The 14,863-nt window shown below is 41.2% G+C and overlaps 1 protein-coding gene across 9 annotated transcripts in view; it reads right to left on the bottom strand.

The window, feature by feature from the left end:
* SRGAP2 (SLIT-ROBO Rho GTPase activating protein 2) overlaps positions 1-14,863 on the bottom strand; it is a 240,953-nt gene that overhangs the window by 111,607 nt on the left and 114,483 nt on the right. For all 9 annotated transcript variants that reach the window (XM_087437238.1, XM_004425102.3, XM_014783470.2 and 6 more), the window contains exon 4: positions 6,922-7,084. In XM_087437238.1, coding sequence (XP_087293364.1) covers positions 6,922-7,084 — 163 coding nt within the window. The remainder of the gene's footprint in view (positions 1-6,921; positions 7,085-14,863) is intronic.

The following is a 14,863-nucleotide window of genomic DNA, read 5'->3' as shown; positions in this document are numbered from 1 at the left end:
CTCTGTGCTTTTGGGTTTCCCCAAGATGGAAACCAGAGTATCTATAGTAGTGGTTCTCAACCCTGGCTCTGTGCAAGATTCACCTCGGTCCTATCCCAGAGACTGATTAAATTGCCCTGGGGTGGGGCCTTGGCATGGTATTTTTAAATTATCTTTTAAATCAACTTTAATTAGGCATAATTTACTTACAATAAAATGTACACATTTTAAGCGTACCATATGAAAAGTTTTAACAAATGTACACACTCATGTAACCACTACCATAATAAAGACTGTATAACATTTCCATAACCCCTACAAGTTCCCTTGTGTCCCTTTGCAGTCAACCTCACACCCAACCCTGGCCCCAAGACAATCACTGATTTGTTTTCTATCACTATAGATTAGAGTTATCTTTTCTAAAATTTCATACAAATGGAATTACAGAATGTACTCATTGTGTCTGGCTTCTTTTTATCAGTATAATGTTTTTGGAGTTCATCTACATTATTTATCTATCAGCATTTCATTTCTTTTTATTGCTGAGTAGTATTCATATATGAATATACCATAATATGTTTTTCCATTCATCTGATGATGGACATTTGGGTTGTTTCCAGTTTTGGCTATGATGAATAAAATATTGGTTTCCTATGGCAGCTATAACAAATTACTGCAAATCTCGTGGCTTAAAACAATATGCATTTATTCTCTTATAGTTCTGGAGGTCAGAAATCCAAAACCAATTTCACTGAGCCGAAACCAAAGTGTCAGCAGGGTTGTGCTCCCTCAGGAGGCTCTCAGGGAGAATTCGTTTCCTTGCCTTTTCCAGCCTCTAGAGCTGCATTCCTTGGCTCGTGGCCTCCTGCTCCATCTTCAAAGCCAGTGGCCTAGCATCTTCTCTCTGTGACTGCTTCCCTCCACTTCTGTCACATGGCCTTCTTCTCTTTTGTCTGTAATCACTTCCACCTCATTCTTATAAGGACACTAGTGATTGCATTTAGGGCCCACTTGGATAATCAAGCATAATATCCCCATCCCAAGATCCTCAAATTCATCATATGTGCAAAATCTTACACGGATAAGGTAACATTCACAGGTTCCAGGGATTAGAACATGGACATCTTGGGGGGGAACCATTATTCAGCCTACAACAAAAGCTATTATAAATATTCAGGTACAAGTCTTTGTGTAGATATATGCTTTTATTTCTCTTGGGTAAATACCTAGACATGCAATTGCTAGGTCATATGGTAAATGCATATTTAACTTTATAAGAAACTGCCAAACTATTTTCTAAAGTGGTTGTACCATTTTACATTCTCATCAGCAGCATATGAGAATTCATCCATCCTCATTAACACTTGGTATTGTCAGTGTTTTTAATTTTTTTGTGTGTGTGTGAGGAAGATTAGCCCTGAGTAACATGTGATGCCAATCCTCCTCTTTTTGCTGAGGAAGATTGGCCCTGGGCTAACATCCGTGCCCATCTTCCTCTTCTTTATATGGGATACTGCCACAGCATGGCTTGATAAGTGGTGCATCAGTGTGTGCCCAGGATCCGAACTTGCAAACCCCAGGCTGCTGCCATAGCGGAGCATGTGCACTTAACTGCTACACCACTGGGCTGGGTCCAGGGTTTTTAATTTTAACCATTCTAGTGAGTAGGTAGCATATCTCCTTAGAGTTTTAATTTGCATTTCCCTGATGATTAATGATATTGAGCATCTTTCCACATGCTTATTGGCCAGTTATATATCTTCTTTAGTGCAGTGTCTATTAAAATCTTTTGCCTATTTAAAATATTTGGGATAGTTTGTCTACTTATTATTAAGTTACATGTACTGCAAATATATTCTCCCAGTCTGTGGCTTGTCTTTCATTTTCCTAACGATATCTTTCCAAGAGCAAAAGTCCAAGAATTGATGAAGTCCAATTTATCTTCTTTCTTTTATAGTTCATGCTTTTCATATCCTAAGAAATCTTTGTCTATTCAAGGTCACAAAGATTTTTTTTAAAACTCCCCAAGTGAGTCTCATGCACAGGCAAAGTTGAGAACTACTGGTCTATTGGGAATCTGACCTAGCTTTCTCAATTTAACTTGACATTCTGCCATAGAACCTTAGGGTAATAGAGGTAAAACAGGGGTACAGTTAACTGAAATAATGTAAAAACAAGGATGCAATTGAGAGTCTCAGGACTGTATGAACTGACCGGCTTCCAAGCCTAAGTGTGAGCAGCTGTTAGAGCCTAGAAATAGTGAGTTGAAAAGCAATGTCAGAGGTACTTGTGGTGTGTTCCAACTAAACGAAAGGAGAAAGAGAGAACAGGATTGTCCTCTCCCCTGTGGGAAAAAGCACACCCAAGTTTATTTCAGTTTAAACTGAAAAAGTAGGAAAGATTATTTCTATTCTTAGTGGGATTCTTTAGAATATGCCTCTTACAGAGATGACATGGAGCTGGGAGTCAGACTTGTCAGTGTTTGGCCCCTGTTTCTGAAGCCACTGCATTAAACAAATGAAGTTGGCAGCAATAATATTTGCCCAAACCTTGGTTCCAACAGAGGTTAGACAGACTGAGCTTTCATTACATGAAAGGAGATGTCAGGAGCACCAATGGGCTCAATTTCCCCTGGAGTCCTAGACAAAGTGGGTCTGTTTCTAAGCTGTGGACAGGAGGCTACTTTCTCTAGATGTTATATTTAGCTAAAGGAATCTCCACCACGGCTTCATGCAAGATGTGAAATATGTCCCAGCAGACATAACCACAAACCAGAGGGCCAGCAGGGAGCATCCCTCAAGGGGGTTCAGCAGCACAGAGGGGCCAATTGTGCAGCCACCCCAATATCCCCAGATTAGCTGAATTAGCTGTGAGCCAGATTTTTGGCCAGTTCTCACATTTAATAAGTCTTTGTTTCTCTCTTACTAGAGATTCTGCCCCTGGGGAGAAAAACATGCTGCCCTATTTCATTCCCAACTTCCAGCTGCTTGCCCAGACACCAGGTAGGAGAAACAACCCAATGTTGATGTTTAACACCTCCATACCCTTTGAAGGTTTGTGTGCAAGAGAAAAGGTTAGGTTAATTCTGTAACTGAGCGAAATATCTGGATTCAGTAGAAAAGAGTAAGAAAATGTGGAATACCCTCTACTCTGCACACCATGCCTACAGAGTCCTAACAGAACATGTAGATGGAAACCTCGGGTTCTAGAACCAGATGACCAGATTTAAATACTAGCCTCACCTGTTTTTTGCTTAATCTCTCTAAGCCTCAGTTTCCTCCTTCATAAAACAGGGATAATAATAGCAACTACCTTATAGAATTATTGTTGGGATTAAACAAAATAATGCATATAAAGTATTTAACACCGTATCTGGCACATAAGCATTCAAAAATATTAGTTTTGACTATCATAACCCTTGCCAGTGAATCATTAAGTTCTATAGATTTAAAAAAAAAGAATTAAAAAAGGAAGAAAACCCATGACTTTTGCCAGCGACAGATTCAAATTCACACGAGCTCAAGTAAATTTTCATAGGTGTTTACAGCTGAACCAGAAATAAAGGTATCTTTTCTGAAGTCTGTGTCTCCAGAGAAATGTGGATTTTCCTTTTGCTGTTGGAACCAAATTTAGAGGTAAAATAAAAGGTATATCTGGTTTATACATTTGGATTCCAGTTTGGCGTTTCTTGGTTGCTGGCCATTATAGATAACAGAATCTAAAAAAATGCTTCATTCCTCAAGAAATTTGGTCTTCAATTGCTTAAGCTGGCCCCCTCTCCAAACCCATACCCACTTTTGTTTGTCCTTGTCTCGAGGACTGCAATTTATCTATCACAATTTCACAAAGGTCACCCAAAAACCAGAAGGAAGCCCCCAGTGTAAGATACCCTTGTCATCAAAGAATTACAGTATACTAGATTTCAAAGGCAGCATGGAAATCATATAGCCCATACACTTTTTTTAAACTTCATGGAACTGAGGCACAGAAAGGAGAAGTAACTGTCCAAGGCTTCAGAGGTACTGGCAGAGCTGAGACCAAGAGAAAGGGTTACTTGAAAAAGGCCTCTGCTCCGAAAGCAGAAAGCAAACTCCGGGAAGCTTTGCATAACTGACAGGGTGGCCAGGTACATTCCTTAGATATCTTATCTGATTACTATAACTTAACCAGTGGGATTCTAATTCTTCATGTACAACACACTCTAAACAAGAGATGGAAAAACTGAGGTCTGGAGAGAGAACGCTTCTTCGCCCATTAATAGAAAGCAGAGCGGCGCTCACCCAGCCAAAACAGGATTAATCTACTCTTATGGTCAGCCCAGCCAGCTTCTACCTTAGAGTCCTCTGCCTTCATTGGACCCCAAGGGAGAGAGAAAAGAGACTATGCACCCTGTGGGACAGTAGACATTGGCTATCCAACAATCCTATGCATATCTCTAATCAATATTTTAATTGATTATAAAGTTACAAAGTTAAAGAGAAAATGTTGTAAAGGTCAAGGAAAAGTCCTATGATCTGCAACTATATACAACAATATGAATAAATCTCACAAACATAATGTTGAATGAGAGAAACCAGACACAAAAGAATACATACTGTATGATTCTATTTATATAAAGTAGGAAACCAAGCAAAACTAGTCTCTGCTGTTAAAAGTCAGGACAGTTGTTATCCTTAGGAGTTGGGACCACCCCTCCCAACCCCCCGATGACTAGAAGGGAGCATGAGAGGGGCTTCTGGAGTATTTAAATATTCTGTTTCTTAATCTGGGAGCTGGTTACCAGGTGTGCTCAGTGTGTAGAAATGCATTTAGCTGTAAGCCTACAATATGTGTACGTTTCTTCAATGAAATGTAATATATAAACAGTCCTGTGAGTAATCAGAAATTCTTCCTTATACTCCCAGCATAGAAGTGCACGGCTTAAGGAGGTCAACCCTGAGACCAGGACCAGGAATATCAATCACGGGTAGATTTTCCTTCTGGAGGGGGCAAATGCTCCATGCCTTGTATACATGCCTTGCATTTAGGCCTTCAGTGAAATGCGAATGGCACTTGAGGAATCAGGAACACTTGTGGCTTTGGTAACTGGCTGCCTTCAGCATGAACATCTCTGAGATCTGGAGGGGCTATAAGACTCTCTCAGCTTGGTTCTTCTCTAACCTTCTAAAGCTAGGAGAAAAGGGGGCTGAGAGATTGGGTGAAGTCTAGATAGCTGAACATCTCTCATTAAATTTTTTTCTCAGATGAACAGAGAAATGGAGGAGGAAACCATCAGCCAACCCCTTTCCCTCTTGAGATAGTCTAAGGGACTGTCAAGGTTACAGAAAAGAGCTAAGTGGTGTCTGATTGCTGTCAAACTTCCACCTAAGTAGGTTTTTAAATAAAAATTGTATATATTTAAGGTATACAACATGATCTGATATACGTACATATACAAAGCGAAATGATTACTGCAGTCAAGCTAATTAACATATTATCTCCTCACATAGTTACCTTTTTTGTGTGTGTGCAAAGAGCACCTGAAATCTACTGTCTTAGCTATTTCCAATATTCAATATAGTAATATTAACTACAGTCATTAATTTTAGTCACATACACACGTCACCAAGTGTTGCAGAATAATTCAAAGTAATGACAAGCAAGCTAGAGCAGATGCTGGAAACCATGAGATGGTGACAAGTACCCTCATCCCTAACTGAAGAATGGCCCCAACCACAGCACAGCCGGGCCACTAAAAATAGCCAGTGAGCTCTGGGAGGAGTTATCTTTCTCTCTCTTCTTTTCATTGTCAGATGACTATACCCTTAATATCCTGTCTCTAAGACACAGGGAAAGCCCCTTCACAGATGCACTTATGTAGATGGAAGATTCCAAACCAGTTCTTTTTTCATGCTGGTATAAACAGAAGAAATTGGGTTCTAACTCCAGACCTACTGAGATCTGTCTGGAAAGCTTCCTAAGGTTAAGAATTGGAAAACTAACCAAGAGCTATGGCTATTATCAACCACAGTCCTGTTTACTGAAGTCCTTTCTCTCCCAATCTCAAATTTTAACACTGGATCTTGTCAATTGGAAACCAATGAATTCCCTATATATGAAACCAATGAAATAGCCCTATATATGCTCTTTATACCGATTGTGGGAAGATTATTTGCCTTCTGAAAAGTTTTCTGGGGATGTTAGAGCTTGAATATTAGACATGGCATATCATGTACAATGTTGGGGCTTTTGCCACCATTTGTAACCAAAACTCATGAATAAATGACTCCATTGAGAGCTCAGGTTGAGACAGCTTAGAAAACAGGTTCCTGAGTTTCCAAGAGGCTAGTTTCACTAGTGACAGGTATGGTGAATTTGGTACAAATTTCTTAAGATTATCACAATTAATTTTGAATTTTTCCTTGGTCAAATTTTTCAACTTACACCCAAGGAATGGTGGCAAACAACTGAGCTTCAGAAAGCACTCAGGGACCCAAAGACAAAGGTACGCTGTGATAAGAATAACCAAATTCATGAGTTCACCTAGGCAAAGATGAGAACTTGGAAAGAGAACTAAACCAAAAACATAAAGATACATGAACTTGGTAAATGAACTGGAAGAGGAAAACATGAAACAACACTGAAGGTCCCCAAATCTAAACAGATTCACAAATCACTGAAGGATATCGACCAAACACGGTCATTATTAATGTACACAGATTATGAATTACACTGCCAGTCCTGGAGTTGTATCTTGCAAATGGTTACCTTCCTGGGGCTACTATTAATTCAGCTCAGAAAGGAAGAAAAGAACGCCAATTCAATATTTTTTCTCCATGAGTACATGGTAGGGAATGACCAATGGAAAGCCTTTTAAGTATGCCAATAAGATATTCTTTCTCTTATTTACAAGATTGTGTCACTGCTCCACTGAAGTGTCTCTGTGACTAGAAGATGCTTTACCTTTTTAAAGAGTCTTCCTGAGTCCTCGCTGACTTGGACAAATCGAGGAATGATATTATTCAGGTAGATGTCACTCAGAGTGGTGTGGTCCCTGCTCTCCCGCTTCACTTGGTTTAAGAGGAGATTCCAGCAGTTGACTGGAGAGAGAACATTCTGATCCTTCCTGCAGAGAAACAGCAAGAAAAAGAAAATCAATGTTGTTAACCAGCCAGGGCCAACATCTATGACTACTGTCCATGTCATAAAATCATAGCAATCAAAGCCAAACCAGAAATAACGGTATCTTTCCTAAAGCCTGAACCTCTAGTTTTCTCTTTTTCTAAAAACTCACTGGAGAAAATAAGAATAATGAGGAGAGGAAGGGGGGAGGGAGAGGGAAGGAGAAAAAGCAAGATTATCTGTAGAGCATGTACTACGTTCTAGGAACCTGGTGAAGGCTTTATAGGCATTATCTCATCTAAGCTCCATCATTTCATTGTAGGAAAAGAACTATTATCCCCATTTTACTGATTAGAAAACTGAAACTCAGGTTGTCATTTACCCACAACTAGTAAAGAGGAGTCACAGAACAGTAAGAGGGAGTCAGGGACTAGAACCACAGTCTTGCGTTGTCTGAACAGAACAGGTTAAGGCTGCCCAACTCCAAAGTCCGTCACCTTAGCCACTAAGTCACTTGGTTTGTGCCTAGGGTTAGGGACAAAAGTTAGAGATTTTGTCTAGAGAGAAAATCACGAGAGCACTACAGACTAAATCCCCACACACTTATCTTCTGTAGGATTCAATGAAGACTACCTTGGAGGCATCTGCCATCAAAAAGTCGCTAAAAACTCTTCGGTCTCACAGAACATATCTATGGAGGTTTTGATTTCATTGATTGAGCCATCATCTCATGTCCCACACAACCAACAGCACAAATCACATCTGAACACATGTATTCCTGAAACTTCTACAGCCTGAATGGAGCAGTGAAGTGCCAAACATAGATGCTCATTTCTAATGAAAACATTGTGATCCAGAAGAATTATTATTATTGTACTTAGTTCACAGCACTAATTTAAGTAACAGAAAGTTCTGCATCTGCAAGTTGGATTCCTTTAAGGAGAGAAACAGAAAGTAGTGGTTGTCTGTGATACTATTAATCAGGGTTTACCGTGCACTTGGCACACACCTGGGCCCTATACTCATGTTGCTTAACTTGAACCCTACAACAACCTGATGAAGTGAGTGTTATTTAACACATTCAGCAGATGAGGAAAGCTGAACTAAGCAAGGTTAAATATCTTGTTCAAGGTCACATAGCTAAAAAGTGGCAATGCTGGAATTCAAAACCAAGCCTTGTGGGCCGGCCCTGTGGCTTGGAGGTTGAGTGCATGAGCTCCGCTACTGGCAGCCCGGGGTTCCGATCCTGGGCACGCACCCACGCACCGCTTCTCCAGCCATGCTGAGGCGGCGTCCCACAAACAGCAACTGGAAGGATGTACAGCTATTTCCACTGGGGCTTTGGGGAGAAAAAGGGAAAAAAAGGAGGAGGATTGGCAATAGATGTTAGCTCAGAGCCGGTCTTCCTCAGCAAAAAGAGGAGGATTGGCATGGATGTTAGCTCAGGGCTCATCTTCCTCACAAAAAAAAAAACAAAACAAAACACCAAGCCTTGTAATTGCAAAGAGAATGCTCTTAATCACTACAAAGAAGCAAAACCTGTTCATTCCCCTTTCCTCCCTTCCCTCCCTACAGTCAGACTCTTAATGCAAAGAAAGTGAGTTGAGGGGCCGGCCCATGGCATAGTGGTTAAGTGCGTGCGCTCCGCTGCTGGCGGCCCGGGTTCAGATCCCTGGCGCGCACCGACACATTACATGTCAGGCCGTGCTGTGGCAGCGTCCCATATAAAGTGGAGGAAGATGGGCACAGATGTTAGCCCAGGGCCAGTCTTCCTCAGCAAAAAGAGGAGGATCGGCATGGATGTTAGCTGAGGGCTGATCTTCCTCACACACACAAAAATACTAACATTAAAAAAAAAACAAGAAAGTGAGCTGAGAGCAGCTTGGTTCTTGAGTCAGCACTGCCTTCGTTCAGGGCTGGAGGCTGCCAGGCACTTGTGATTTGTAGAGCATGCAATTCAAGTTATAAGGGCTTTTCCAATTCTGTAGTAAGGTAACTATTAACAATCACATCACACCTCCTCTGGCTTCAGAACACACCAGACCATTAAATCTAATACCTGTCTAACTAGCACCAAGAAATTTCTTCAAAACAGTGAATGTTAGAGTCCAAATTGAAACTGTTCTATACCCGCCCCCCACCCCAACCCCCTGCCCCAGGCATCACAGTTCTGTAGTCAAAATTCCTAACACTTATGTGCCGACCACTGTGGTAACATTATGTCACTTACATTTCTAGGGAAAGTAAAAGATTTCTATGGAAATAAAAAATATACACTAGCCGAGAAAGAGAGATACATGTAATTAATCCACTTCTTTCAAAACATTTAGCATCTGAAAAAAAAAAGTGAATAGGAAACAATCCTAAACTCAAAATGGTGAGTTGAGCACATGCATTCAGTGACATCTGATGTTTCCCCTGCAAGAAAACTTTCAAAGAGATTCCAAATGACTTTGTTACAAAATCCTATGTAATCTAATTTACATTTTTATTGGGTAGCAAGATATCCATGTCCTCAGTAAGCATGGAATATATCAGGCAATTATATTTGCCTTGTAAAAGGGCAGATCTCCCAAGACCTTAACTTGACAACTGGTTTCAATCTGCTTCTTACGGGTGAACATGGGTTGATGGCCTCTATTAGTTCTTTTCCTATAGTGCTTTACACACATAAAAACAATACCACAATTCTATTTCACAAACGTATAAACATTTCTATCTTAAATGAACAAAGTGCAGTATTAGGGGCTTCAGTGGTTATAGAAGTGCTGATGTCACAGGGGACAAAGGAAGACTCTAATGTAACAGAACGTGAGAGGTAGGAAGGAAGGGCCAGCTAGCTCACGAATGCACACCACAAATCACAAGAGTAGGAGGAGAGACACAACCAATCTGACACCACGGAAGAGGATGCAGAGCAAAAATCCCAAGGGGACCCTCAGAAGAAAGGATGAGTAAGCAAAGATGAGGTAGTAAAAAGGATGGGCAAAAGTGGGAATCTTGTAAAATAAAATGCCTATCACTTAACACTAATAAATTTATATTTATTAAGAACTTCTAAGTTGCTACAAGTATTTTTATCACATGTATTTATTTCCATCCTTACAGCATGTCATGGGACAGCTATTATTGGTTTTAGTGAGCAGAAGCTTTTAAAGTGAGTTCTGAGAAACTCTGGAATTACAGAGAATCACATTTCAATTTTCAACAATATAACACATTCATTCAAATGAGCAACCCCCATTTAAATGTGCAAGAGACCCAGGCCCCAGTTTCCCTGCAGCAGACACCATCATAATGTCTCATGGGCTGCAGGGTGAGCTTCAGTGTATGCAAGCTTTGGAATGAAAAATCAAGGCATGTATCTGAACTTCTGAAAAATGTGCTGTTGGTTAGAACGGATGTTGCTCTTCACAGGTTTAGTTTTTAATTCAAGCCTGTGTGCCTCCTTGGGTAAAGCTGTTCAGGTGAGCACATAACTTGACACACAGTGGCCAAGTTCAACTGCACGCCACAGAAGGCTCAGGGGCCTGTGCTGGGTTCCTGGTGGACCATGGCTGGGTAGTGAGAATGCACATGCTCAATATTGTCCCATCTCATTATCAATTGTTGTAATGCTTATTATACATTTTTGGGCTTATCCAATTAATATTTATGAAGGGGAATGGGAATAGCTGCTAGGTAATGTTAGTGATTCAATTTTAAAACAAAAATACCCTTCAAGTGTCTATCAATTTAAAACTATCTCAAGATTACAACAATTCAACTGTTTGAATCAGGCTTTTTTTGATATTGGGCAACATAAACCAGAACCAGAAATAACTTGGATGCTGAAACTGATATAAAACTGCACCTCGGGTTCATAATCCCGATTTTAGTACTGTGAGATCATAAACACAGCCTCATTGTTCTCACTGATTGACTCTGTAATAAGTACTCTTTATAAATTTGCACTTTAAAAGTAGATTTACACCAGTAAAACACTGCTTTTATCTGTTGCATCTATGGGGGTTCTATGCAAGATTTGTATTTTAAAAAAGGAGTCTATGGCTTTAAAAAATAGTATTAGATTCTGTTGTCTGTTTCTTCTAGGGGTTCCACTCTCTTACTATTACTGCAGCTTTTCATATAATATTTTTGGTTCTTTGAGAATGTATGCTTTCTCAGACATATTCCTCCTTTCAACTGAGATGTTTTAATTAATTCATTTCTTTATTCTGCTGTAGTATTTTGCCAGGAGAGGGGAAGGGCATGTGGTAGGAGAGGACACAAGTATACTGCAGAGACAATTTTCCCAGCCAACACGAACAAAGATGAAACACACTTCAGGCTGGAAAATAAGCAAGTCAACGAGACGTGATTTCATAGGAGCGCACTGAGGTCCTGCAAGAGTGGTTTCCTGCTTCAGCAGTGCTGCAGCCTTATTTTATTTGGGGCTGCTAGAGCCAAGGGAACTTCGTTTGGTTAGGAGACTGAAATTTGTCTTTCTATCTTTTCCATCTATCATTTGTTTGTACAGCTTCTTTACTTCCCGCCTCCGGAGCCTCAGGTTGTGTAACACTTGGGCATTTAAAGAAAAGGGTCTGCATCCCTTAGGAATGTGCTGAACAGCTGCAAACCTCCTCAAACACTAATCCCTAAAAAGCAGACAAAATATCCAGAAGTATTTTTCTTACTTAAAAAAATTTTCAGGAGGAAGATCAAGAAAACATAATCCTGTACTTGAGAGGGAATGACTCTGCAGTCAAAAAAAAAGGAGGTCCAGAAAGTCACAAGCCGGCTACGCAGCCACAGAAGAGATTTTCATTATAAATATATGGAAGGAGATAAACCTGCAGGGCTGAATCGTTAGCTTCAGATACATTAGCCAAGCTTCTCTCCTTCAACTTGGACTACTTGTAGACGGTCAACAAAACAAGCAACAAACGCTCAGAGGGAATTCTTTACGATATCTGCGACAAAGAGCTAACTCCATAAAGGCCCACGTTGGCCTCTACGTTACACTTCCTTTTTTCCATATCCCCTCTGTTTGGTTTCAGTTGTCTCACCTATAAAATGGACACACGCCCTGTCAGTGTACATCCAGCTCCCTAAAGATCTTCAAAGCATGAACCACAAAATCCTGGACGCTCTGCTGGGCTAAGTTGCCATTTAATCTTATGTTCACAGCTCTGCAGATGGGACAAGGGACACAAGCGTGGCATTACTGGATGGCTGAGCCTCTGCACTGCTCTACTGAGGTACATTTCCTTTTGGGCCAACGTCTCTGACTTGCCCACCTTGCAGGGCTGTTGTGTGGCTCAAATGAGATGCTGGATGAAAAGAATTATAAGAGTAAAGCACTAAACAAATGTGAAGAAATATTATTTTTATTTGCAAACAAACCAGGATTCAGCTTTCATCAATTTCCAACATGCTCCTCACCCGGCCCTGGGCCAGGGCCAAGAGCGCAGCCTGCTAAAATGCACAGCCCACGGCAAATAATGGTTGGGATAAGACAGCAGCAACAGGCAATTAACCAAGCAGCTGTAAGTCTCCAGGAAGACGTGAGGTAGATATCAACGGGAGGGCAGAATTTAATCTTTCACTGTCCTTCCCCTAAGGGGCAAAGTGGAACGATCAGTCCTGTATTCCACACGGGGCGCCGTGTGCAGAGGCAGACAGGAGGGGAGCCACAGGGCGCCCAGGCTGCTTCAGCACTTCCATCCACCCCACTGTCTCAGAAAGCCCACCGAACCTGCCAGTCTGCATGCAGAGATGGCAAATATCAAGACATCTAAGAGGAATACTGTTTCTCACTTTTAAAAATAGACATATATGTGACAATAGACAAAACTCAAAATGAGTTAAATCTGATATACATTACTGAGATCCAACTATGAAGAGGATAAAAACAGGTACATGCATAATAAACGGGATCAATTAGTGATGGTTGGACAGGAAACTAGTGACAAGGGGGAGGCTGGATTTTTAAACCTAAATTCCCTCCTGGCACCTTGATTAAAATGAAATGAACTGAGGCAGCCAAAGAGATTATTTTATTCAGATGAGTGTTATTAGCCTTTCTGGCTTATTTTCTCTATTATGCATTTTGCTGATGCTGACAGAAGCAGACGGGCTGGATGGAAAGGCAGAGCCGCAGCGGATTTATGGTTTGACAGTGCCATGCATAAAATCAGACACTTGCTGACCCAGATAAGCCAGAGGATGGATTGGATTTGCTGGGGAAAGTGTTAAAAGAAGGAGGGGGAAAAAGATTGCCAAGGTAGGAACTGACTTGAAAAAGATTCTGCCTGTAATGGTGGCTGCTGGGTGGTGGTGATCCAGTAGCACACTGGCTGCCTGGAGACATCTTTCAAAGACAGGTGGACAGGCAGGCAGGGAGGGGGCAGGCACACTTCTCTGGGCTTATCACAGCTCCTGCTGCAGCTCTCCCAGCAATGAGATCAGAGTAAGAGTTCAGAGACAGAAAGAGAAAAGGCCGAAAGGCAATAATGTATCTTCTATGTATGGAGAAATGAGCTTTCAAATTTCAGAGACAAGTTAATACCACAAATTGTCTTCAGTAGCCATGACAGATGATTAGAAAGTATTCAAGCAGTGGTGTACCTACCTTGCTGAAAATAGCCTAAATTGCCCCGTATAATCAGGTTTGGGGGAAGAGCCGTATGGAAATGGAATTCTTGTGGCTCTGGATTAGTTCCAAGGAGCACAGCCACACCCTGGGGATAATGGCAGGTCCAAGAGCTGGGAGCTTAGGAATCTGCTTTGAAGTTGAGAACTGGACTAGCACCATGTCTGACATCTTAATAACTATTTCCTGGATTACAGGACCAAGGTTCCTCTGGGCTAGGTCAGAGGACTGGGAGTGGTTCCTAAATATAAGCTGTTGTAGAATCTAACTTGGAAATGTCTCCATCAACTTTTGTCAGGTGAGAGACTTTGCCTTCCCTTCAATCACCCCCACCTACCCCTTGTTCATGGTGGGGAGAGGAGGTTGGAGGTTCTTCGAATCACTCAAGACAGCTCTGTGGACCCCATGAGACCAGACATGGTAAGGGGGGTCTACCCAAGATCTGAATCTCTATCATCCAGATTTCTTGCCTAGATTTCTGACATCTTATTGTCCAAGCTCCTTCCCTGAGTCCCTGATCTCTAAAGTATTATTTCATTCATTCATTCAACAAATATTGATAGAGCACCTACTATGTATCAGGCACAGTTCTGGGCACTAGGGACAAAGGGGGCAACATTCTTGTTTCTGATCCGCTTCTCCCATGTTTGCAGACTTCCTGGATCCAAGACATGGCTTTCCTGCTCCTAGACTGTCCATCAGCCACAACCCACATCTTATCTTGGTCTTGATGCTTGTGTGTACACAGGCTTAGATGAACCATTGTGACACCCTGATTTTGCTGACTTATAAGATCTGCCTGCCCATCAGTCCTCGCTATAGCTTCTGCAGACCTGGGATCTTCCCTTCGTTTACACCTCACATCTTACCACTAGCATTCTCAGAACTATAGAGAGGTATAAACAAAGAGGCTACTAAACCTTCCTTGTGCACTCTGGGTACGATCTAAATGCTAGAGAATAAACACTATGCACTATACTCTAATATGATTCTCAGAACTAAGGGCCTAGAAATTCACTTAGGTATTAAATTTCCTCCCTGCAAGTCCCCCAAAAGAGGCTGTGATCACATCAAGAGGTCTAAAAGGAGCTGACTAATTCATTTAATTAAAATAAAACATCATAGCAAAAGCAAAAGACGTAACAAAGG

Source organism: Ceratotherium simum, chromosome 2 (genome assembly GCF_057802395.1).
Source record: "Ceratotherium simum simum isolate JZ-2026a chromosome 2, ASM5780239v1, whole genome shotgun sequence".
NCBI lineage: Eukaryota > Metazoa > Chordata > Mammalia > Perissodactyla > Rhinocerotidae > Ceratotherium > Ceratotherium simum.
The sequence above is the reverse complement of the archived record's forward strand: the minus strand, read 5'-3'. Positions and strand labels throughout refer to the sequence as shown.